Genomic DNA, 23,287 nt, shown 5'->3' on the forward strand with positions numbered 1-23,287 from the left:
GAGCGCAAAGGGGAAATCTCTCTCTCCTCACTTCTCTTCAAGAGGCACGGGTGCAAGTCGGCTCCCAGCTCTGCCCTCCGGACGTCCGCGCGACGTGCCCCGACGGCATAGAGGAAAAGCCACAGGACGCCAAATACTTCGACCCGTGAGTAGCAAGGTGACAGGGTATCATAAGCCGATAAATAGAGAATAGGTCCAGGGGAAGTAGGATAGGCCAGCCTCGTCGACTTATACTGACATAACAGTAATTACCAGGTAGCAGATAATAAATCATTAATAGCGAAGCGTGGTCTCGCGTGATCTTGTCGTGCAGTGTGTCGAGTGGGGAGCTGCGTGTGTATGCGTGCGTCCACCCCGTGTGCGATACAGGTGCGCGATCATAACGCGAGTAGTCAGGGGTGAGTGTAGTGCTGCGGCTCGCCTCAGGGGAGCTCTGCGCAGAGCGGCGCGAGAGTGGGTGTCGCGTGTATTCACTCCGTGTGTGATACAGGTGCGCGATCATAACGTGAGTTGAGTTGGAGTGCCGCGGAGAGCTGTGTGCGTGAGTGCGCATACGTTCGTTACGTGTCGGATACGGATGCGCATTGGTAACGTGGTTATTCGACGTGAGCTATAGACGGGCACACGCTCGCAATGTGCGAGAGCTGTACGTAGCGGTGTAAAGTGGGGGAGTGTGGCGTTTGATTGATGATGCTGTGCGCACGTATGCTCGCAGCGTGGGAGCGCGGCGCGAGGCTGTAACAGTAGGGGCGTCGCGTTCGAATGCCGGTGAAACCGTAGCGGGTAATAGGGAGGTGGGGTAACGTAAACGGAATAGGGGATGAAGGCGGGAGGGACCCCGGGGGCCAACGGCCCCCACATTTGCTACTATTAATCATAATGACAACATCGATGGTGATGCATGCTGCAGTTGATGTTATTTATCCAGGAAAGCCTTACCGAGTTTAAAGACTTTTTAAATGAGTGCTGTCAAGACCAACCCAGCATGTGATTGACAATGTAGGGTGCATGGCTGCAACGCACTGATTTTTAAGCTTGCGTCTCACTCCCATTGCCTTACACCTCTGCTTGTGGCAGCTATCGGCATCGCGCAATGCGAGAACTACTCATTTTTGGGGGGCTGCTGGGCTATGGAGCAGGGAATGTGGGATTTGAACGGGCTGCTCAGAGGTCGACTATACCCATGGAGCACACACATTGCTCATTGCATGTGTGCCACTGTCCTTCACACACGAGCATTGCCCATTCCAAAGCAAATGAGACTGGTCATGCAGAAAATGTGTAGACATGCGAATCTGTCGGATGCCTACGTTTGATTGCAGACTCGGATTTACACCGGGGACAACACTTTCACAGCATCGGCTCTTCGGAGAGCAGCAACACAACTTAACTGCGAGTAGCACAGCCACACCGGAAATACACATTACATGTTTTAGACTGGAAATACACGTGAATAATTAGTTGTATATATTCCTATCTAGCATTAAACACAAAATGCATATATAATAATTAATTTATAATACATGTTACATACTGATTCATAGTATTGTTTGTGTTATCTTTATAACGAGTCGGACCAGTGCTCCCCTCCCCCCCCATTAGTTCGGCTCGCCGGGGTTTTACTACACGCATATATGCTGCTGTGAAACACTCGTTCACTGTAGCAACTTAGAGTTCAGGTGGATGGATCGCACAGGAATATTATGCTGTTGACCAGTTAGAATCCAGAGGCAGGCCACTGTGGCACACGCACGTGCTTTGGCTCTGCGCTGCTTGCAGGAGGCAGTACAAAGTGGGTTTGTGACGGGATGTCTCTGGGGTGTGTTTGTAATGCGGGCGTAAAACGGCCTCGCGGATATGACGTCACGGGGGGAGGGGTTAGGTCACGTGAGAGAGAGGGGAAGCTCTTAAGGGAGAGAACCGGAAGAGACGGGGAGAGAGTTGGGAATAGACAGGGTGAGGCCACACAGGGCGGAGAGTGGAGAGTGGCGAGATCGCCACGCGTAAGACTCGGCACCGTCGGCCAGCGGTGACCGGGCAAAGGAGGAACGGGGAGCAGCGGTGGAGCTGCAGTGGGAGCAGCTGAAGGACTGCACAGGGGAGCTTGCAGCAGAGCTGCAAGCGGAGAGTGGGAAAAGGCTACGGGAGCGTCAGCAGCTGTGGAGCTGCCAAGCGGGGAGGCTCTGAGCGAGGGCCGTGTGGGACAAGCTGTAAGAACCCGAATAAAGGACAACGGAGACAGACACAGTGAAAGAGTCCTTTATTACATGTTGAGTGCTCTCTGGCATGCATGTGGTTTCTCCAGTTGTAAATAAAATAATGCAAAACAAATGGCCAAACATCCCAAGCAGGGTGTTTATAATAACACCGCAAAAAAACTCATTGAGGGCAAATGTTGTTTAAAAGCACGTGAATATGGTTCAACATTATCATTGACAAGTGCAAAACACATTTCACACCAAGCTTTATTGAAATAATTGTAATTACACCAAGAGTACAAGCTGCATTATTGTGAGAATTTTAAGTGTTTACTTCTATTTCTTATTTATTACCAATGCTATTAGAACTGCTCTATATGATTTCTGAGTAGATGCAACAAAAACGTAAATGTTATGGATAACATAAATGGATAATATAAACCACTCTACAGATAACAAACCACAAACTAATCATGATACAGAGTTAACATGCTAATTATTGTCTCACTCTGCTAGAATGTATAATGACAAAGGTTAATTATAATGTTGAGCTACGTAGAAAGCCAGAAGAATAGCGATTCCAGTATTTAAAACGGCTGCATAATGGCTGCGTCTATAACAAGTGCTCTCTTTAAGTATCCTTGGAAATCTGACAATGGAAGTCACTGGGATTGTGAATTATGAATGGTTCTTATTGTATAGCCACATTCAAATAACGATGCAATTTGTCCTCATCTATTGCACGTGTTCCTGTGTCGATTTTTGAGATTTCAAATCTTATCCTTTGTATTCATTAAACATCACTTGAGGGAATTTAAAGTACAAATAGATAGCAACTTAACCATAATAATATATTCAAAATGTAATTCTCCCACTGCAAATAAAATATATAGTCAACTCTTGATTATGCGGGGAATTGAGAGGCAGGGGTGGCCAGATAATAAAAAACACATATTTTTGATCACGGATGTGAATGAAGCTCAAAAATCTATGGAGAGTGGGGGCGATGACACAATGTGTCGTCCATATTTATTGTAAAAGGCTTTCCTGCATGTTTGTGATCATGGAGAAAGCATGGTAAAGGCATCCCGGATAATCACCTCACCGATAATTGAGATAACTGTGTACGTGCAAATATAATGACTCGATAAGGTTGTTGTGTTGTGCTGTAAAGCAGCAATGATTGAGAAAAGTTGCTGCGTTGTGCATTGGCGCAAAATGCATCACATGGCTTCCCTTGCGGTGGTTTACTGACTTACATGGCCATGACATCACTAGTAAGCTATATTGTTACAGAGTAGAGTGGGCTTGAGAATGTTAACTACTTAAAGAGATACGACTTAAAACTATGAGTGTATTTTTATGAATACCATGTCTAAATGTTATAATTCCCCCAAAATCAACTTTAAAACTGTCAGAGTAAACATAACCTTCTAATGTATCCCAAAATTTGTAAATTTAAGTTTCAAAAAGAATAGTGAGATATAAAATCAGGTGTCTTCAGTGATTTTGATTGTTGTATTGCAACAACAACCCATCTTAAACTTATTCAAGAGAAGGTGTTTAGTTTTCCTCCATAGCCTTTATGATCTCATTAACAGTTTCCATGTCCAAGTCTGAAATGAAAAATCAACATGTTCTCATTAGAATGTTGACACTTCTGGTTAGTAAGCAGCCACGCATGTACTTATATATCTTCCCACATGTTTGTTCATACATTTAATCTACCACAAGACCTTGCACTTTCTGGTTTATGATGTACATACTTGACTAACATGGTTAATAAGCACCGGATTGATGTATTGATCATGTATTGTCAATGTCTATTTTCCACGTTAATTTGGCAACAGAGGTTTACGAAACATAAAACTAAGCATTCGCAAATAATGTCCTTTGTTTTGGTACAGCTACTACTGAAGAATGCCACTGAACTACTGGGTTGGTGAAGTGCTACCTGTAACATCGCTGCTGGGTTATTAACTGGGTTGATTTATGCATTTGTTCTGAATATGCAAGTGTAAAAAAAGTTAACTTTTGTTCTGAACTATGGAGGACAAATAAAATACTAACTTTAGTTTAGTCTAGGCTGATTGAAATTGTAAAAAGCTTCAGAAAAAAGCCTCATCTGAAAAAAGTTAGTGCATCAGGCTAAAAGAGACAGCCAAGACAGTGAGCACATGCAAGATAGTAAACTGACGAGAGAGGCAACAATGCAGATTAAGCAGCACAACATGGAGATATAGGATGGCAGATGGAGTCTTGTAGTTGCTGATGATGCATAAAAAGTCTTCATCTGGCCTCTAGACTAAGAATGATAGTCATTGAGGCAATCTTGTGCAGTGGCGTTAGCACTGGCTGCTAATAATGTACACACGCAGCAAAAGATCATGTTTGTTCATAACATAACAACATGGTAATGTAATCACATTTTAACGTGTAATACCATGGAAAACTAAACGGGACATTGTCTAAGGATACATAACCTCACACATATAAAGATCATTAGGTAGGAATGATTGCGTTTAACTTGGAATACTTTTACCACCAGTCTGACACCGGGCTATTTGTGAAAAGTCTATAATTGCTGATAAAACGTTTTTCCCCTTTCTTCTGGCAACAAGACAGGTTTTAAGATGTTAAAACACCAAACTGAAACCTTTTACAAGGAATCATGTCTGCATTAACCACAATGCTTGTGGTCAGAATGCAAACAAAAATATTATGATAATATATGCATTGTCTGCATTCTGACCACAAGCATTGTGGTTAATGCAGACATGATTCCTTGTAAAAGATTTCAGTTTGGTGTTTTAACATCTTAACACCTGTTTTATTGCCAGAAAAAAGGGGAAAACCCTATTATCATATTTTGATACTGGCAAAGGATGTCCATAATTACTGGTTGCTAAACAGATTTTTTTTTATCTGATGAAACATGTAAAGTATAACTAGTTGTACTCATATTCTTGGTTATTTCAGTAAAGTCACGTAGAAAGAACCAAGAATATGAATCCCTGCAGTCACGAAAGCTTTAAATCGAAATTTAGTTGGACTCGGTTAAGGGTAAGATTGAAAGGCTACCTGAAAATAAAAAAGTTAAGAATGTTTAAAAATAAATGTAACCAAAAAACATGGTCTGGGAATAGTTCGCATGGGCAGTAAATAATCTGTATGATGTGGCATTCTGCACTGTGTACTCGCTTCTGTATATTACGTGGTCCGCTGCTGATGACATGCTATTGTTTTTATAGATTATTAACATGCATAAATAAAACATTAATTTAATAAACATATATTTAAACAGTCAATTATATGCTTGATTTATAACAACTGGAACAGATATACCAACTTCCTGATCACGTAAACATCAAAAGTGAATTCACTGTGCGTGTGTGTGCCTGGTAAGCTTTGTGTTTGAGTGATAAGCAAAAGAAACCTGGTTTGCAGGGAGCAGAGGTGAACCAATGCTCCACCATGGTGGTGCCAATAGGGAATGCAATGTACTTAATTTTACGTGACGGATATCCATTTACCTTGTATACATTAATGAACATTTTTTAGCCTTTTTAAAGAGTAATGGGACGAATCTTGTTTTTACAAAAATAATTAAAGTACTTCTAAATTACCCGATTGTGTTCTGCAGTAAAAATGTGACCCATATGTAAGTGTTCTTACCCATCTTCAAGTGAAAAATATAATATTAACACAGCTACCACTACTGAAACTTCTAACAAGACTTCAAATAGTTATTTTCTTGAGTAGAGCCAACTACACTCTCGCAAAAACACAGCTTACCGTCGTCTTGCTTTCCTTGTGGGGGACTGGAAGGCGCTCCTCCTGCTGGATCTGAAGAACAGAGTGTAGAAGTTAGCAGGGAAATGTAACCTCAACCATACATTGTTACGTAGAGTAGTGATAAACACAATCTATATTTGCAATAACATTTGTTAAACTGTCTGTCGCAACATTTACTTGAGTAATTTACATCATACAGGTTCATCTTCTTGGTTCTTTCGGTAAAGTCACGTAGAAGGGAAGTAATAAAATAATAAAAATAAAACACAATAAAATAATTCTCACGACGTTTCGGCCACAACGCAAGCAGCCGTCCTCAGGTGAAGAACATGTCTGTCGATAAGACAGAGTCTAAATGACACGTCTTAGGCTTGGAGTGTCTATTTAAGCTGTGAGGGAGGAGGAAGAGAGCCTTGACAAAAGAATTTGCATTTGAAGAGGAATTTAGCATATTTATGGGAAATGCAGGAATGCGAATAGTGCTAATTGTGAAATGCGTGGGAGGTGGGCGGGGGGTTTTCAAAGTCATATTATGCCCATGCATTATACAGGATTAGCAGCATCAAAGGGAGGGGGCAGGGGCAGCACCAACAAAGGGAAGGAATGTGAATAGTATGCAGCTGCAGCAACCAAACAACCACGTAAAAAACTAAAGTATAAACTTCATAGTATCATCAGTATACTAAATATACTCTCCAATAAGCTGAGCTACTAACAGTAAGTAATACATTACAATTCTATGTCGCAAAAAATATAATATGCTTCCAGCTAAATTTTCTCCCTTACATCAAACAGGTCTGCCCCGTACTATATGCTGCCATAGACAAACCCAACATTAAATTATATACTGTATTACTATACACCACCTTATACATTGTTATATTACACTATGTATTATTCTACCCACCCTAATGTATATCACACTGCTATATATTCACTATACAATTACGATACTATATATTACTTTGTACATTGTATTAAGCATATAAATGTTATACTATTTGTTATTATACACTGTACCATTGACCGTCGTGTGAAAGATACTAAGAGGCAGCAACGAAATATGAGAATGGGAGAGTAGCAGAGCAAAGAATCCATTCCCTGCGGAGAATACAATGCCAGTCAGTGGAACGCGGTCTGAGAGTCACCGTAAACGTGAACACAATCAGTTAAGATCCGAAATGGTTTATTACATCCTTCCAATGATTGCTAAGCCAGAATCCATCTTCTCGATTGAAATTGTCTCTGTGTTTGTATATGTGGATCGCCTCATGAACGAATCTCTCATGATAGCCAGATGGCTTGCAGAGAACCTCTGTCTTGGAGAAGTCAATGTCTTGTGAGCCAAATGAATTGTAACAGTGATCTGCCACGGCTGAGGTGTTTGTCCTACCGTGTTTCAGGTCTGCTTTATGTTCACGGATGCGGTCCGAGACATGTCGTTTGGTTTCTCCAATGTAACTGCTACCACAGAGGCAACTTAGTTTGTAGACGCCAGGGTACTGTATGTCTGGAACCACATCTTTTACAGACGGGACCAGATCACGGATTTTATGTACTGTGTTGAATCGGACCTGGATCTTGTGTTTAATCAGGATTTTGGAGATCTTTTTTGTAACCCCAGCAATGTAGGGTAAGGTGATGGTCTTGAAAGGCTCCTCAACAGGATCCTTCTTGATGGTTGGAGTGATGGCTTTGCGGATTGTTCCAGGCAGGGATTATTCTGACCAGACGCATATATGAACATATGGTATTGAATTTCTAGTGATTGATGAATTGTGACTATCTGAAAAGTGTAAATGGTGAGTATCAGGTGGTACATGACTTTGAGTTTTTGCTGGTGTCTAATTTGTAAGTTGCATTTGAGTAGTGTCCGGTGAGTGGTGAGTGTGGCGATTGCCGAGTCGTAAGTGGCGAGTGGTGCAGTGAAAGTGGTGACTGGTGAGTGTTTGGTTACTAATGTCAGGTGTGTATAGGATGGGCTTCCCTTTAGTTTGAAATAATGATGAGGTAAATCACACCATTGACCTGCAGATATTATTATGAGTACCGTATTTTCCCACATATAACCCGCGGGGTATACCACTTTTACCAAACAAAACAAGACCCTGCGGGGTATATGGAGGTCCGGGCTATCCAAAAAATATTTTACACGTGTGACATGTCACAACTCGTTTAAATTTTTCATGGTAGGACCATCCACTATGCAACACTTACCTTTGACTAATGCACTGCTGAATAAACCATTCACACTAAAATTGCACATGTTGTCACGTTTTAAATGATTCGAATTGTTTGTACAATGAAACGACAATGTATGAAGTGGGCGCACTTTGTTTACCATAATACTTTCAGTGGCTGTAGGGGGGTGCGAAAGTTTCAGCTGAGGCTATGGATTGCACAATGGGAAGGGCCTTAACAAGCGTCTACCAGACGCGGAATCATAATTGCTGAGTCCCTTAGGCCGCTGCTATTGCCAGAGCATTATACAGTCGCAACCATGAGCTTTGTTTCAAACTTCCAATGGCTTTGTTGCCAGGAGGCAATGGCGTTACCGTAGTGCCGCTAATGTCTGCGCAGTGCGCAATCTACCAGTGCTAAAACTGTACAGGGGTAACTACCGATCCAGTAGCTGTAATATGATGAGGTCGGATGCTGGTAAGCCTAACAGTACGCTTACTTAAGGTACTTTTCTACCAGTTATGTGTTACTTATTTATTGGATATTTACTTTTGTTACTTATTTACTGTTTTAAGTTCGCTCGTTTCCAGTTTATTTTCTTTGTGCACGTTATGATTTTAATGTTAACAATTGATAGTGGAATGTATTACAAATGTAAACTTTGTATTAATGATGGAATTAAGCTGCGGTAACGACGTTAAAGATATGAATGCATGCGGGGTATACGGAGGTGCGGGCTATCTGAAATTTGTTTTACACAAAACGCTATTTTTGCGGGGTATATGCGTCTGCGGGTTATATGCGTATGCAGGCTATTTGCGGGAAAATACGGTAATGTAACATTCATTGTAATCTCTATACAGTTATGTGGATCCATTGGTTAAAGTAAAGATCAATCTGTGGAGTGGTGAGAGTAAGCAATGAATATACCAAATCCACACCACTGCAATTAATGTTGTTGAGGTCTGAATTAAATTTTGCACACTTAGGCATGTTTACCACATCCCATAGGCCATACAACATTTAGCTTGAATAATGCTATGTATGTATGATACATCCAACGCATTGAATATAATTGCAACTGTTGCTATATTTGCTTTTGAGAAGATTTTGCATTGAAACATTACCAAACATTGATGGAAATATTTGAGAAGCTTACATGAAGGTAATAACAGGAATATGTTTCAACACACTGCATTATTTAAATAAATCATACTTTACATTCATACATTGCTGTTTTCATTTACAGTCGCAATTTTTTTTTTCATTACATGCTTTTTAGTACATTTATATCATCATCATCCATGCACAAACACTGCACCAACACAGACCCCAGGTCCAACTTGCTAAAGATGCATCTCAGGCTCTGATGCTGTTGAAGCCTACAGCTACACATGAGTGACAGTGGTGTATGTGGGTGGCGCTGCCTTGTCTACCAAGCTTAGCAGAGCAGTACACCGTACCATTCCGCTTGCGTTTTGGAGGGTGGGAATCGGCTGCCACTGCGAGATCTGAAAGAACAGCAGAGCTCGTCAGCGAAATGCAATCTGGAATAAAGCATTAAGTCATGATCACTATCATATTTCATGCACAAATATGGGAGAAACCTGATTAAAACGGCAAACAAAATTGTAATGTTTTTTTGAATCACAAGTATGCTGAAGTTAGTCAGATTGAAGGGAGATTTTAACAAGAAAAAAATCACACAATTAGACAACTTAATGCAGCTTTTGCAATGCCTTGTTTTCAAATTATACCCACAACAACCCATGGAAGCAAATGCTCATAAAATACAGGACAACTTGAACTGCTTCATGACTACTAATTATATACATATTTATAATGCACATTTTAGTGACAAATCACAAACAGGATTCACACCCATCTGTTTTTTCTCTCATAACTTCTACATTCCAAATTTCTCATTTTCTATTGTAGTGTAGTAGAACGACACTACTGTGTTGGCTCGGTATGGGGACTGTAGGCGGGTGTTACGGAGGTCGTGTTAGGCCGTGAAACTCTGCGTGAACCCAACAGGACACGTGACCGGATAAATGGGGGCCGGGGGCCCCAGGAGGGTTAGGTGGTTGGGGGCTCGGGCCTTCCCGAAGGATCGGGAAGGGGGGCGTGGCCTGGGGCGGAGCCGGCCACGCCGGAGTGGTTATAAGCGGGGTGTTGTTGTGTACTTGCCTTCTTCCAAAATTGATATTTTTTATATATTATCTTTTTACTTGTTATATAATGAATGAAAACACACCAAAGCGCAGCAAACTGCAAAACACCAGGGGTTGTTAAGTAATGAACTGGAGGGAGCAAAGATACCCAAAAAGGCCAAGGAATTAAATTATTAAATAAGTGGGTCAGCTCAAGGCTGTGTGCACAGGGGAGGGAGCTGATTTAAACAACCCTGCACGTCTGAACGTGAGGGGGCCTTTGACCTGAAATTAAGAATAACACTCCCAGAGCAGAAGGTTGGGTGGCCACAGTGAGACGAATAAGAGGGTTGTATATCTCTCAAGGATGCAGACTCAGCAACAACAAGGCTGCGGGGGTCACCAGAAGTTCGCGTTCGCCTAGTTAAGACAAAAAGCTCAATTATTCTGTATTGCTATTAAAGTAACGTTAAAGTCGGAATTTAACAACAGGGTAGGCTAAAGTTATTGATATTCACACCCACTCCAATTAAACCAGGCCACAAGTTACGCCTACTGAACCATCACCATCATTAAGTCAATATGAAATGTTATTTCCATACTTTAATACTTTTTATACAACTCGACCCGAAGCATATGACAATCAGAACCTTCCTAAGTCAAAATTGAATCGCACCCAGACAGGAGCGAATAGTCGATATAAGGTTGAAGAGGGAAGGAAATTAAGAGCACGGCGAACTGCAAACGTAAGCAAAAAGCCGGGAACGACACCAACCCAGCGACCCACCAGCCCAGCAACAGCGAGTCGGGCTTCGACAGGCCATAAAAGTAGAAATAATAACTCCCGGGGTCAGGGGACATCAGAAGAAGCAGGCAGACAAAAACCAGAACTGACTCCAAGGTTCAACCGCCCTCACCTACAAGGAGTGACGGAAATTAATGAGGCCTTGAGTTAACGGCGTCAGCTGGACAGCAACAACAACGGCGAGCAGAGACAGAGTGGGGCAAAGACTGCGGGGCTATGAAATGCAACTTCATGTCAGTAAAGCCCTGACCAACAAGTTAAGTTAAAGACATCACAATACATAATATCGTACATAACATCAATGTTAACGCTATTCACCGTAAACTATATTCCGCTTATATAACCATGCAGACACCAAGGAATACGAATTCCTAGGATCAAGAAACTTACCCCTTAACCTAAGATATCGGAAATAAATTAATAATAATAAGCCTATGCATGAAAAGACAAAAGTAAAACTTATGAAAAGCCAGGATAACGGGATGAATCACCACCAGGTCGAATATAAAATACATAATAAAAGAGCGATGTTAAACCCAGGGTCGGAGAGAAAGGGAGATCCCGGCCGTCTTTGTATTCCCGCAGCGCGGGATAAGAGTGTGTATACGCTCGGGGAGGCACCTCCACTTGGGTCAAGCACCACGATGGGAAACGGCAGACCTTAGGTTACATACAGAATCATAACTGTGAAATGGTAAGGGACAAATGTTAACTTAAAACTTTTTAACCATTTCTTTGTGCATCGGTGAGGGTCGGAGGGAGTGTTGCCCTCCCTCCAGGTCGTGCAACACGGACAGAGACGCCTGTGAGACGATTTGTAACGTCTGTGTTTTGGTTCATGAAGAAGGCCAGACAAGAGATAATATCGCACCCAGACAGAGAGACGACTGTGAGGCAATTTGTAACATCTGATTGTTTGCTCGTGGATTTTATGGAGGGAGTATGACAACGGAATATACCGTGGGTGATGCACACAAGGACATACGGACGTACGGACACACACATGGACACACCTACCTACGGACAGATCCTGACACAGCAAAAATCGAAAGAAACCCCGCCTTGTGGGCAGGACCCAAAGGGATTTTTCGGCATAAAAGAAAGGACCCTGAGCATTGGAAACCAGCTCGACCGGGAGGGTCGACTCAGGAGCGAGCTGCGACCAGCGGGTCGGCTCGACTCTTCAGCTCGTCTGGGACTCAGCCGAGTTCGATCGGCTCACCGGAGCCGGCTCTCGGGGCTCGACTCAAGCGGCTCCCCATCTCCTCTGCAGGCGGGCAAGACCCGCTTGACAGCTCAACTCGGCCTGCGTGGGTCAACCTCTGCTGAGTCGGAGGTCTCTGCTGCCGCCAGAGTGGTGACGATCGCGGTTTGGCGACGAGGCTTTGTGCTCACCCTTGGTCGACGACCCAACACTGCACGCTGCGAGCGAGCTGTGGGCGCCACCTACCGACCGGGGTCCGAACGGCGACAGCGTATCAACGGGCACCACGGTGACAGGGGAGCGACTGATACGTATGACGCGCACCGCCCCCTCACCACACGACCACCAGGCGTCTGTTTGACATAAAGAACCGACTCCGAACACTGACTATTCAAGACAACTCTTACCACTCAAACACACTCGAACCCATAAGCCATCCGTGGCTGTGAAGGCATCACAACGAGACCGAGTGATGGCCATCCGTCGTTTATAAGAGTATTCGTAATTTTTATCTTTAATATTTAGTGGGCTGTACTCTTAATCGCATAAATTCCCAACAGATCCATCAATACGAATTGATTCTTGGCACCTCCTTCCACCGAGCCACGCTCACGTGGGGAGTGGTGGCCCACCAGATCCTTATCAGGTGATCTGGTCCCCAATTAGTAAACTTGGTACAAGATAACGATCTTCGGGAAAGGAGCACCGTCGCAGGCCCTTACTCCGAGCCATTCTGTTGTCAGATAACCTGCCGATGTATCTGTTGAGATTGGTGCCTTTAAGAATAATAACTGTTTTTGATTGTGTTTTTTTTATCGCCGTATAATCTTTCAAGTATCTTTCAGTCATAATCGCCGCACGTACTCGCATCCTCTACAGAATATTCAACTGTCCCGTGACCCAAGGTGCTAACAACGTGATAAGGGTTGCGTATGATCAATAAGGAGTACGGTACTGCGTGAACAATATTGAGTAATCATTCATTAACGTTAAGGTTTTTCTTAGCATAGTATTTGCATGTTTTAACGACTCTCTCTCACTAACAACCATCGCGTTATGCGGGATCCATGTGCCGTTGTCAAAGTGAAATCAGACAATCGTTGATGATACTGTATTGATGCCGTGTTGACGTTCCGGGAATGAGAGTTCGCATACTATATCATAGTTGAGGTTGAATTAGTAATAAATTGATTAATACAGAAGTGGTTGTGTGATTCTTTCCTGAAATCTATGCATAAGATCTGCTTCTGCGTTGAGATCTGAACTTGGTGACCTTAATAAACACACTAATACATACTCAGTAAATGTTAAAGCGATAACGGGGTGAACCGGGGACCTGAAATATAAGCGAGAATGAGACGAACCTAGACAACGATGCCGAGTTAATCTAAGTTAATCTTGCATACTTACACCACACCTGCATAACTGCATACGATTAATTGCCTTATTCCGATCGATAACCCACCCTCGTCACCGAGGCGGGGTCTGGTTATCATAACGACTTGCATTATCATAATTACACCCACTCGCATAATTACTACGATTACCTCTCGAATTGGCATAATTAAATGTGCATAATTACAGAAATTAACATATTTCCGGATAACTACACAAATAACCAAATTTCATTTGATTATTATTATTTTCACTGAATATTCATAACCCACATATACAACATAATAATTTCACCCACGCACGCATACAACACATCAAAATTTTGATAACCAACCTATACAACATAATGGGGGCTCGGGTCCGGGATTTCTCGCAGACAGTTTATGCATGAATTCAGGAACGAATCACTGTTGTGTTAATCAAAGTGTTGTGAACTAACGTTGCCTTGTGATTATAAACGGGGGTATACACGCGCTCTGAAGGGAAATACCAGAGTAGCAGAGTATAACAAAGACAGCTGGGCTGAGATTATTTGCTCGAGTTGAACTGACGCATCCTGTGATACAATTGTTTATATGTGCTCTGAAGGGGAATTCTAGAGTAACTCACGCCGCACATGAGATGTTAGAATTAAGATACACTCTTAAGTCTATTAACCACACTACGTAATAGAGATGGCACAGGATCCACAACGTTCTGAGTTTGACACACCAACGCATAACACTGATACAGAGTGGACCTCTGAGGAGGAGATGGAATCTATGGAAAAACAGTATCGGGAATTTGTGTTAAAACGTACTGGACGGACTGCTAGCCAGCAGACGGAGCAGAGAGATATATGGGAGGGGTGCCATACAGAAGATGTTAAGGCCCATAGAAGGAAACTACTTAAGGACGTGATGAAATGTGGCAAAGCCAAACGTGACGTAAAAATTGCAGAAATAGCGAGGGTAGACTCGTATCTCCTCGCACAGACAGACAGAGAAAGATTATGGAATGAGGAAAAATTTGAAAGGGAAAGACAAGAGAAACTGTCCTTAATGGAGCAGGTAGAGAGTCTGCACGCCCTCGTGAGACAGAAAGAATCCGCACTAAATGCACCAGTGAAACACCCAGACGCTGATACACAGAACACATACGGGAGTAACAATTTACCACACTCCGAGCCACGTGGACGTAGCCCAGGGCCAGATCCCACAATGAGTATGGCTACTGTGCAAAGCAATTTTGATGAAGTAACACCCTCGCAAATCGAGGAGAGAGAAGAGGAAATAATAATACAAACGGGAAAACATGAGGCCGACCACCCCAACGTTAGAGAGAGACAAATAATTAACCCTAAGTCATCAGGATACACTGTAATGATAGGGCGGAAAAGGGCGGAGCTGGTGCAAGACGGGAAACATGACATAAACAGCACACCAGGCAGACGCACGCTACGCAAGTATGACCGACATGATGCAGATGACAGAGACAGGTCACCAGAGAAACGCACCTCGCACAAACACGACCAATACGACACGGGTAACAGGAGCTCACCGGAGAGACGCACATCACACAAGCATGAGCCATGGGATAAGCAGAAATCACCGAGCCAAGTTGACCCACGTTACAGGTGCAAAAGGCACTACAAAAGTTATGTTAAGCAGAGCCACCGTGATGGTGACGGCTCATCTGACACTGACTCCTCTGACGATGACCAACACGACACGGGTAACAGAGAGAGCTCACCAGAGGAACACACCTCACGCAAACATGACCGACATGATGCAGATGACAGACACAGCTCACCAGAGAGACGCACCTCATGTAAACATTATCAACACGACACGGGTAACAGAGAGAGCTCACCAGAGGAACACACCTCACGCAAACATGACCGACATGATACAGATGACAGACACAGCTCACCAGAGAGACGCACCTCACGTAAACATTATCAACACGACATGGGTAACAGAGAGAGCTCACCAGAGGGACGCATGACCCGTAAAAATCACCCACGCAAAACCACCCGCACCACAGATGACAGAGACAGGAATCCCGATAACCATGAAGCACGAGACAAACATAAATACAACACCTCACCTAGCAGGCACCACACACGTAGTAGGCAGCATGAAGGTCAAGGACAAAAACACTCACCACATAGACACCGCTCAAGGAGACCACGCACACCAACCCACAAGCACGAATCACAAGACCCACGTAAGGAAAACAAGAGACACAAGCAACGGGACAGATACGAATCCTCGGACAGAGGGAGATCACGACACAGACACGGGAAACATGACAACAGTGATAGTAGAGACAAGGGTAGCTCAAGTGAGCACTCCTCAGGAACCGACACCACTGATGACGAACAACACACTTTTAACAGTAAGACACTAAAACTAATGGACAAAGCACTCGTGAGAATTCCCTATTTCGATCCACATAACAAGAACAGGGACATACACACTCACATAGCTACCGTAGAACAGGAGGCTAAGATCCGGGGTCTGGGTAAATCAGCAGAAAAGGCATGTTTATTTTCAAGGAGCCTACATGAACCCGCCAGACCATGGGTAGCCTCCCTGCCAAATAGGGTGAAGAGTGACTTTAAACAATTGAGCCGAGCAGTAGTTAACAGATTTGGGGAATACTCCACACTATCCGAAGGATTGAACGCGGCAAAGTTGATGACCCAGCGTGTAGACGAAGACCCACGAGATTATCTCCTACGCCTTAAGAAAGCATATTACGCAGGGGACGTGGACAATGCCCAGGGAGATAAGACAGTCTTAAAAGTGATGTTCTTCCAATCATTGAGACCCGAAATAGTGAGAATAGTAGGAATGATGTTGGACCCCGAGACTGCCTCCCTACGCCAGATTGAAAGCAAGGCCCACACGGCCTGGGTGAACGGACGGAAAACCACTAGCATAGCCAAAACCCACATCGTCACCAGAGATAAAGAATGCCTCGATCTGGAGGGAAGCGAATCTCCAAGGAATAATATTAGCGCCACACGGGGTGGACATGAATTCCCCCAGGAGAGGGCGCCTAACCCAATAGAATCAACACCCGTCCACAACACGCTGAATAACGTTCCACGTGGGGGGAGGAACGAGACCAGAGGAACCTGGCACCCACAGCCGCCACCACCATGGAATGCAGAAGAGGGCGGAGGCTGGAATTATGGAGGAAAAGCGAGTGACGGGCCATACCTACCCCGCGGAGGCCGACGCCCACCAAACCAGTCACCATATCGTCCCCCACTGCCGCCTCCACTAGCAATAGAGCATAGACCACCGTTAGCTAACAGGAATCGATATGCTCACCACATTAGGATGGAAAAAGAGCTCCTAGGGAGTATGAAGACTCCCATGCAAATAGCGAAGGGAAGAATACCAACTATACCCACACAGGAGGAGGACACACCCAGAGCAAAGGTAGCCCAAGTGAACGTAGGGAAGACAAGAAGCCCCGAAGCAATCACCGAAGTGGTACCAGAGGGAAAAGGGTACCATCTGGGGGAATTGATTCCCGTAGGACCAGTCGGACGAGTCCACGTGGAAGTAATACTGCAAGACACCCTGACCAGCCAGGGCCTTTGTGATACTGGAGCAGAAATATCCATGATATCCAGAGAATTATTTGACGAACTCCAGACTGCCCTCCAGAGGAAGAATGAAACACTACAGATGATGCCAAGTAAACTTACCTACTCAGGATGTGAAGGGACCCACATGCGACCATTGGGCAAAATTATGACGAAGTTGACGTTCAACAAAATCAACATGAACCATCCCCTATATGTCGTACGGAACCCCGGAAAAGAGCTGATCATTGGGATAGAACTACTGAATCGCCTGAAACCCATTATGAACCTTGAATCCCGACAAATTTGGGCACAGTCAATGCCGGAGCAATAAAGGGACTCAGAAGATGAAGACGTTATGAGAGACTCCACGGGAATCCAAGTGATAACACAAGAGCTCAACGACCTATCAACGACAATCAGGAACGAAGACGAGCTCCCAGCAGGAATTCGAATCACTCAGCTAATGACTAACAGACTGAGAGAAGACCGAAAGGAAGCCGACTTAGAGTCAGTATCACCAAGTGACCGTCCCCTCATGGAGTATATACCGCCCCCTGGAGGCCAAACCGACGAACTGCAAACCGATGAAGGAGAACACAAGGGCAAGAGCGTATTACCCTCGGATGAAGCCAAGGCAACTCAACCGATAGTAACGCAAAAGGAACTTTCAACCGAGCCGCCAGAAACCACGAAGGCCTTGGACCCAGACCCAGGACAAGGAGTCTCCATAATAGAAGAACAAATCGAACAACAAATTGAAGCAGCAGACGCCCTCGAGAACGACACTCAACGAAATGAGCTTCGTCAACTGCTCCACAAATACCACTTCCTGTTCTCAGAAGACCCCTATGATTGCGGCAAAACCGACCTACACGTGGTATCTATTCCCACACTGGAAGGAGCGCCAGCGGTATATGTGAAACAATACAAGATTCCACTGGCTGCCTACGAATCAATCCAAGAAACCTGGGAGAACCTACTCAAGAAGAATATAATTCGAGAATGCAACTCAACCTACAACTCACCGATTTGGCCTGTATTGAAACCCACAGGCAAGTGGCGACTCACCATCGACTATAGGCAACTCAACAAAACGGTTCCCCTATCTCGATGGCCAATGGCAGAGATCGACCAGAATCTCAACCAAATAAAAGGCGCAAAAATTCTCACCACCATGGATCTATCAAATGGCTTCTGGACCATGCCCGTGAAAGAAGCGGATCAATACAAGTTGGCATTTACATTCAATGGAATACAGTATACTTGGAACCGATGTCCATTTGGATACTCAAATTCACCTGCGGACTTTAACATATTCCTACACAAGGCAATGGACGACGCAAAAGAGCGAGGTACCATCGTATATGTCGACGATATACTGGTCAAGGACTCCTCATGGGAAGAACACCTCGAGAGCCTCCAGCATACCCTCGAGCAGTTAAAGGAAGCAGGCGCAAAGATTTCCATGCAAAAAGGACAGTGGGCACGCAAAAGGGTGGACTACCTCGGGCTCCAGGTCGGCACTGAGGGAATGTTACCCCAAACCAAAAGACTTGGAGCCCTCCTCGCACTCAAATCGCCCACCACAGTCACGACCCTTCGGAGCTTCTTAGGGATTTGCAACTACCTTCGACAGTTCGTGGACGGCTACGCAGGAATCGTTCGACCCTTAGTCAAACTACTGCAAAAAGACGAACCATGGGAGTGGGGACAGGAACAGGAAGCCGCAGAAAAATAATTAAAACGACAGATCACCGAGGCATCCTGCCTAGCATACCCAGAGAAAGGGAAAGAATACTACCTGGAGACCGCATACTCAGATCATAGTATCAGCTCGGTACTGTACCAGAGACAGGAAGCAGAGAAACGAGTTATTGCCTATGCCAGCAAAGCCCTCCGGGGAGTGGAGATGAAGTTCTCCGAGTGTGAGAAGGCGATATTTGGAAACATCTGGGCCATACAACATTTTCGGAACTTGTTGAACGGAGAGAAGATCATCCTGGAAACGAATCATGAATCCTTGGCATACCTCAACAGTAAGAAGATTCGAGAGGGCCGTGTAACCAGCAGCCGAATAGCCAGCTGGGCACTGACACTCCAAGGCCTACCAATCACAGTGAAATACGCAAAAAACAAGAAAAGTCCAATGGCCCAAGGTCTTGCCGATTTACATGATTGTACCTTTGACAGCGTAGAAGCAGAGGACGAAAAGATACCTCTGGAGGATAACAGGTACCTGCCCTTCAGGAAGGAGACATGTGCCGACCTACCAGTGGTATACATCGATGGATGCTCCCAGATGAGGGAGAACAAGCTTCACGCTGGGTCAGGAGTCATTTGGGAAACTGGCCCACTCACAGGGATTCAAGAGGGATTTCAGCTGGGACCAAAGTCAAACCAGTATGCAGAGTTGGTCGGGGTACACATCGCGGTCCAAATGGCATCCGATAACCAAATACGGACCATGGTGGTGTGCACTGATTCCAACTACGTACAGCACAGCTTCCTGCACCACACCACCTACCCATATAGAAAAAAAACGAGATGAAGAACCATAGGAATAAACCAATTCACCATCGAGAACTATTCGAGGCCATAGATAAGATGGTTCAGAACAAGGATATGAAGATATTTTGGAAGAAAGTCAAAGGGCACTCCAAGACACCTGGTCAAGAGAAAACTGGGAACGACCAAGCAGATGCCATAGCAAAAGTGGGAAGCCTGGAAGGCACCCCGTGGAAGCTAGAAGACCAAACCGTCAGAAACGGACAACAAGAGTCGACGAACCAAGACATCGCCGTGATAAGACTGGTCACAAGAAGTGGGAAGAACCCGGCAGAAGCTGGAACCAGAGCCCAATTGAACAGTGCCCAGCCTTCCGAAGACCTGATCAGAATGCAACAAGAGGACGAAACACTAAAGACACTCGCCGATCATATCCAAGATCCAGCAGGAAAACCAATCACTACTGACAACTTGAATGACAACAACGAGCTCGAGATCATGCATAGCCAAATCAAAAGGTTCTCAATGCGGAAAGGGCTACTGGTATACACAAACGAAAAAGACGGTCGACCTAGATGGGTAGTCCCCTCTCAATATCGGGAAATAATGTTACAACACGCCCACAATGAACCGTGCAGCGGCCACCGATGCGAGGTGAATACGGGACAGATGCTGCGACAGGTGGCCTACTGGCCAAAAATGGGGGAAGACATACACAAACATGTGTCCAACTGTCTCGTGTGTTGTAAGTACCAGCCAACGACCTCACAGCATAGGGCACCCCTACAGAGGAGGGGAACAGATTATCCTTGGTCCAACCTACAAATCGACTGGATAGGACCTGTCAACCGATCAACCAAAGGGAACAAGTACATGCTAACTGTGACCTGTGCATTCTCTAAATGGACAGAGTGTTTACCAGCACCCAACAACACCGCGGAAACGACCGCTATCCTACTGATCAACCAAATATTCAGTAGATGGGGCCTACCGTCAACGATCGATTCAGACAAAGGAAGCCACTTCACAGCCGAGGTCATCACAGAAGTGTGGAAGATGTTGGGAGTAAAAAGACAATTACATGTCGCATACCATCCACAATCCTCAGGACAGGTGGAAAGAGCCAACAGGACCATCGTGAGCCTCCTAAAGAAATATGTGTCTACCACGGGCGCGCGACTGGGATACGAAACTACCCCTAGTCTTGATGGCCATGCGAGCCACACCCAACCGAGCTACAGGCAGGACACCCTTCGAGATCATGACAGGGAGGCTAATGACCCTCCCAGTACACCTGTTATATGTCCCAGCGGAGGACGAGACCCCGACGGCAATGATGCCAACTGAATACCTGACGGGACTCAATAGTCACCTACAGAGCACATTCGCTATGGTCAGGGACCAGTTGCAAGTAGAGGCTCAGGGGAGCAAAGCATACTATGACCAAAAAGCCAGCCACGCAGAATACCAGCTAGGAGACCAGGTGTGGTACCTCAATTACGAGAAAAGAAAACAGAAGTGCAGGAAATTCCTACCTTCCTGGACAGGACCACACGAGGTTGTTGACAAAATGTCCCCAGTAGTATATCAGCTAAAAATCACAAAGACAGGAAGAGAGCAGCAATACAAGTGGGTGCACATCAACCAAATCAAACCGTACCCTGTGCTGGTGGAGCAAGATGAGGAATAAAGGTGGAAAAAGGGGGGGGGGGGGAACTAAACTAATGGGCATATCACACTACAATAATGTGTAACATGTTTTCCAGGAAATGGCAGCCCTCCTGCTCACGCTCCTGCTAACGTACCTTGCCAAGCTAGAAGGGAGCCAAGGCCTGATGATGCCACCCAAGAATAACCGTAGAAACTATCTTTTTAACGATATCTCCTATAACACGTAGTCAATAGAATAATTTCTCCCTCCCTTATCGTTTTACCTTCCTTTAGAATATATATTTTTTTCTTTTCTCCTCTCTCTTGTCACATATAACCATGTTAAGTTGTGACACGTACGCGCGCGTTGTAAGGAAATAGCAGCAAAACTTGAGGACAATCGATGGTTCATGATGGAAGAAGGGTATATATTTTTTAAAAATAACCCGTGGCCATTTGACCACTGGTCATTTTTAAAAGGGCGGAATGTTGTGTACTAGCCTTCTTCCAAAATTGATATTTTTTATATATTATCTTTTTACTTGTTATATAATGAATGAAAACACACCAAAGCGCAGCAAACTGCAAAACACCAGGGGTTGTTAAGTAATGAACTGGAGGGAGCAAAGATACCCAAAAAGACCAAGGAATTAAATTATTAAATAAGTGGGTCAGCTCAAGGCTGTGTGCACAGGGGAGGGAGCTGATTTAAACAACCCTGCACGTCTGAACGTGAGGGGGCCTTTGACCTGAAATTAAGAATAACACTCCCAGAGCAGAAGGTTGGGTGGCCACAGTGAGACGAATAAGAGGGTTGTATATCTCTCAAGGATGCAGACTCAGCAACAACAAGGCTGCGGGGGTCACCAGAAGTTCGCGTTCGCCTAGTTAAGACAAAAAGCTCAATTATTCTGTATTGCTATTAAAGTAACGTTAAAGTCGGAATTTAACAACAGGGTAGGCTAAAGTTATTGATATTCACACCCACTCCAATTAAACCAGGCCACAAGTTACGCCTACTGAACCATCACCATCATTAAGTCAATATGAAATGTTATTTCCATACTTTAATACTTTTTATACAACTCGACCCGAAGCATATGACAATCAGAACCTTCCTAAGTCAAAATTGAATCGCACCCAGACAGGAGCGAATAGTCGATATAAGGTTGAAGAGGGAAGGAAATTAAGAGCACGGCGAACTGCAAACGTAAGCAAAAAGCCGGGAACGACACCAACCCAGCGACCCACCAGCCCAGCAACAGCGAGTCGGGCTTCGACAGGCCATAAAAGTAGAAATAATAACTCCCGGGGTCAGGGGACATCAGAAGAAGCAGGCAGACAAAAACCAGAACTGACTCCAAGGTTCAACCGCCCTCACCTACAAGGAGTGACGGAAATTAATGAGGCCTTGAGTTAACGGCGTCAGCTGGACAGCAACAACAACGGCGAGCAGAGACAGAGTGGGGCAAAGACTGCGGGGCTATGAAATGCAACTTCATGTCAGTAAAGCCCTGACCAACAAGTTAAGTTAAAGACATCACAATACATATCGTACATAACATCAATGTTAACGCTATTCACCGTAAACTATATTCCGCTTATATAACCATGCAGACACCAAGGAATACGAATTCCTAGGATCAAGAAACTTACCCCTTAACCTAAGATATCGGAAATAAATTAATAATAATAAGCCTATGCATGAAAAGACAAAAGTAAAACTTATGAAAAGCCAGGATAACGGGATGAATCACCACCAGGTCGAATATAAAATACATAATAAAAGAGCGATGTTAAACCCAGGGTCGGAGA

General features: G+C 44.5%; 1 protein-coding gene across 3 annotated transcripts in view; it reads right to left on the reverse strand.

Moving 5' to 3' along the window:
* Positions 1 to 2,245: 2,245 nt before the first annotated feature.
* LOC144951786 (uncharacterized) overlaps positions 2,246 to 23,287 on the reverse strand; it is a 225,781-nt gene continuing 204,739 nt past the window's right edge. For all 3 annotated transcript variants that reach the window (XM_078882163.1, XM_078882164.1, XM_078882165.1), the window contains exons 48-50: positions 9,638 to 9,685; positions 5,994 to 6,044; positions 2,246 to 3,814 (exon numbers count right to left, since the gene is read on the reverse strand). In XM_078882163.1, coding sequence (XP_078738289.1) covers positions 3,762 to 3,814; positions 5,994 to 6,044; positions 9,638 to 9,685 — 152 coding nt within the window. In that variant the 3' untranslated portion in view covers positions 2,246 to 3,761. The remainder of the gene's footprint in view (positions 3,815 to 5,993; positions 6,045 to 9,637; positions 9,686 to 23,287) is intronic.

The sequence above is a fragment of the Lampetra fluviatilis genome, chromosome 3, assembly GCF_964198595.1.
Source record: "Lampetra fluviatilis chromosome 3, kcLamFluv1.1, whole genome shotgun sequence".
NCBI classification, from domain to species: Eukaryota; Metazoa; Chordata; class Hyperoartia; order Petromyzontiformes; family Petromyzontidae; genus Lampetra; species Lampetra fluviatilis.